This window comes from Cyprinodon variegatus, unplaced genomic scaffold (genome assembly GCF_000732505.1).
Source record: "Cyprinodon variegatus isolate N-32 unplaced genomic scaffold, C_variegatus-1.0 Scaffold1064, whole genome shotgun sequence".
Classification (NCBI taxonomy): Eukaryota; Metazoa; Chordata; class Actinopteri; order Cyprinodontiformes; family Cyprinodontidae; genus Cyprinodon; species Cyprinodon variegatus.
The window spans coordinates 38,905-41,203 of NW_015151517.1; the positions used below are offsets into that span (position 1 = coordinate 38,905).

The 2,299-nt window shown below is 46.1% G+C and overlaps 1 protein-coding gene across 1 annotated transcript in view; it reads left to right on the plus strand.

The window, feature by feature from the left end:
- The first annotated feature begins 937 nt into the window (after positions 1-937).
- Positions 938-2,299, plus strand: part of mapk8ip3 (mitogen-activated protein kinase 8 interacting protein 3) — a 34,532-nt gene continuing 33,170 nt past the window's right edge. Inside the window, exon 1 of the mRNA XM_015399987.1 lies at positions 938-1,971. Coding sequence (XP_015255473.1) covers positions 1,672-1,971 — 300 coding nt within the window. The 5' untranslated portion in view covers positions 938-1,671. The remainder of the gene's footprint in view (positions 1,972-2,299) is intronic.

The window sequence follows — 2,299 nt, forward strand, 5'->3', positions numbered from 1 at the left end:
GTGTTCCTATTACATCTATGGGCTGATGTCAATAGGAAGATAAAAAAACCCCACCAGATCCAATGAGGCAAATTACCTGAAAACATCCTTTCGTGATGAAAGAAGAACAATAGAAAAGCGATGTATACTGTAGCACGGAGGTTTTCAACGTGGGGTCCGCGACCCCGAGGGGGTCCATGGAGGTACTGCATGGGGGTCATGAAAATTTTGGTTGCTTTCACTTTTTTGTTATACATATATTCCCCCCTGCAATGTTTTTCCACTAATTGAAACACACGTGTTTAAACACATGTTTTTAAACACACATTAACATGAATTCAACACACTGTAGCAAACAGATTAACAGAGGCATGTGATTTCTTTTCAGTCATCAAGCCGGGCACCATTTCCTTCAAAACACCTATCCCAGGAATCCGAATCAGAAATACTTTATTATCACAAAAACTTTTGTTACATTATCCCATATGTAATAGAGTGACTAAAGAAGCAATGACATAACGACACAACAACAGGCCGTAAGCAACATTATCTGGGTGGGCCCCATATGAAGTACAACACCCCATCAATTGTACATAATGGTTAAGGTTTTAATCGACGCTCTGGGTTACCCATAATTCCAAGCTGTAGTGTAAAAGATAAAATACTCAAATAAATCGTTCTTTTAGGATGTTTATTGCGGTTTGAAACATATGAGTATTCATATGTTTCAAACCGCAATACTCATAACTCATATTTATGAGTTTATTTTCTACCAACCGTCTAATGAACTATACACAGATATTAAGATAGTAATTACAAGTACTGTTTAAACGGTTCACCACCGTCTTGTAACATGGCATGGTTGGGATATAAATAAGGTCCGGTCATAAGTATTGCTATCACTAGAAATAAAGAAAAGTTAATATTCGCACCACAATGTCTGCATAGAGACGTCCGAGTATAGTTAAAAATAACTCAAATGCTGTTGAAAACCGACAATCATTAAATTAGCTTTTATTTTGAAATCCCCAGCTGTTTCCCTGTCCGTGCATGTCTGACTTGACTGATTGCAGACGGCGTGACGTCGGGTTGACTCGGTCAGCTGGCTCCTCCATCCGAGCGGCAGGGAGAGCCTCTCCCAAAGGGAGACATCACCATCAACGCCCGACGCTGCTTCATCATCTGCCCGCCGGAAGAGGAGAAAAACATGCCGCTGTAGCGGCGGATCGGACTCCATCGGCCATCCGGAGACTGGGATTATTTATTCACCTTTTGATTGATTTCATTACCCCGCCGGTGTAATGGCAGGGGTCCATGGCTGCGGCTGCTGAGGAGCAGGTGCAACATCATCATCATCATCGTCGGAGGCTTTTTGATTCCTCGGCATGGGCTGGGAGAGGGCCGAAGCCCAGGCTGGATCACTCCGAGAGAGGGGGCCAAAGGCTGGGCCGCGGCTGGGGGCCAAAGCCTGCTGATACAGCTCTCTACATATTTTAGCCCGTATTTTCCCAATGAAGCTCAAGGTTATCTGCATGCAGCAGGACGCCACACATCTGTAGAAATAATGGAATAAGCGCTTCCTGCTGTCTGTTCATCTATTTTCCTCTTTTTCTAAGTGGATCGCGTCCAGCCCTACAGGCCTGAACATTTCCTGCTGAGCCTTGTTTGGATAAACAGAGTTGCACCGCCAAGATGATGGAGATAGATGAGGTGGTCTACCAGGACGACTACGGCTCCGGCACCGTGATGTCGGAGCGCGTGTCGGGCCTGGCCAACAGCATCTACCGGGAGTTCGAGCGGCTCATCCACAGCTACGATGAGGAGGTGGTGAAGGAGCTGATGCCGCTGGTCGTCAACGTCCTGGAGAACCTGGACGCGGTGCTCACCGAGAACCAGGAGCACGAAGTGGAGCTGGAGCTGCTGAAGGAGGACAACGAGCAGCTCATCACCCAGTATGAGCGGGAGAAAGCGCTGCGCAAGCAGGCGGAGGAGGTGGGTGACACACAGCTCCTTCAGCATCACCTCCTCCAGCTGCAGATGGAGCTGCTTGTTGATCACTATGTTTAACTTGTTTTGACAGGGCTAAATAATATGTGTCCTTAATCATAACAAAAAACAGCTCATATTATGACACAGTTACTGATACACTCTAGTAGGGCTGAGCCAAGGTATAAGCGAACCAGGCTGCTGCTTAGACCAGCAGGGGGCTTCACCAGGACATCACATTTCTTTAGTTTAAAGCTTTCAAATTTTCTTGGTGATTTCTAATAGCCACATTCTACGGAAGAGGATTAGGGCCAGACTCTAATCTATCTCAGAA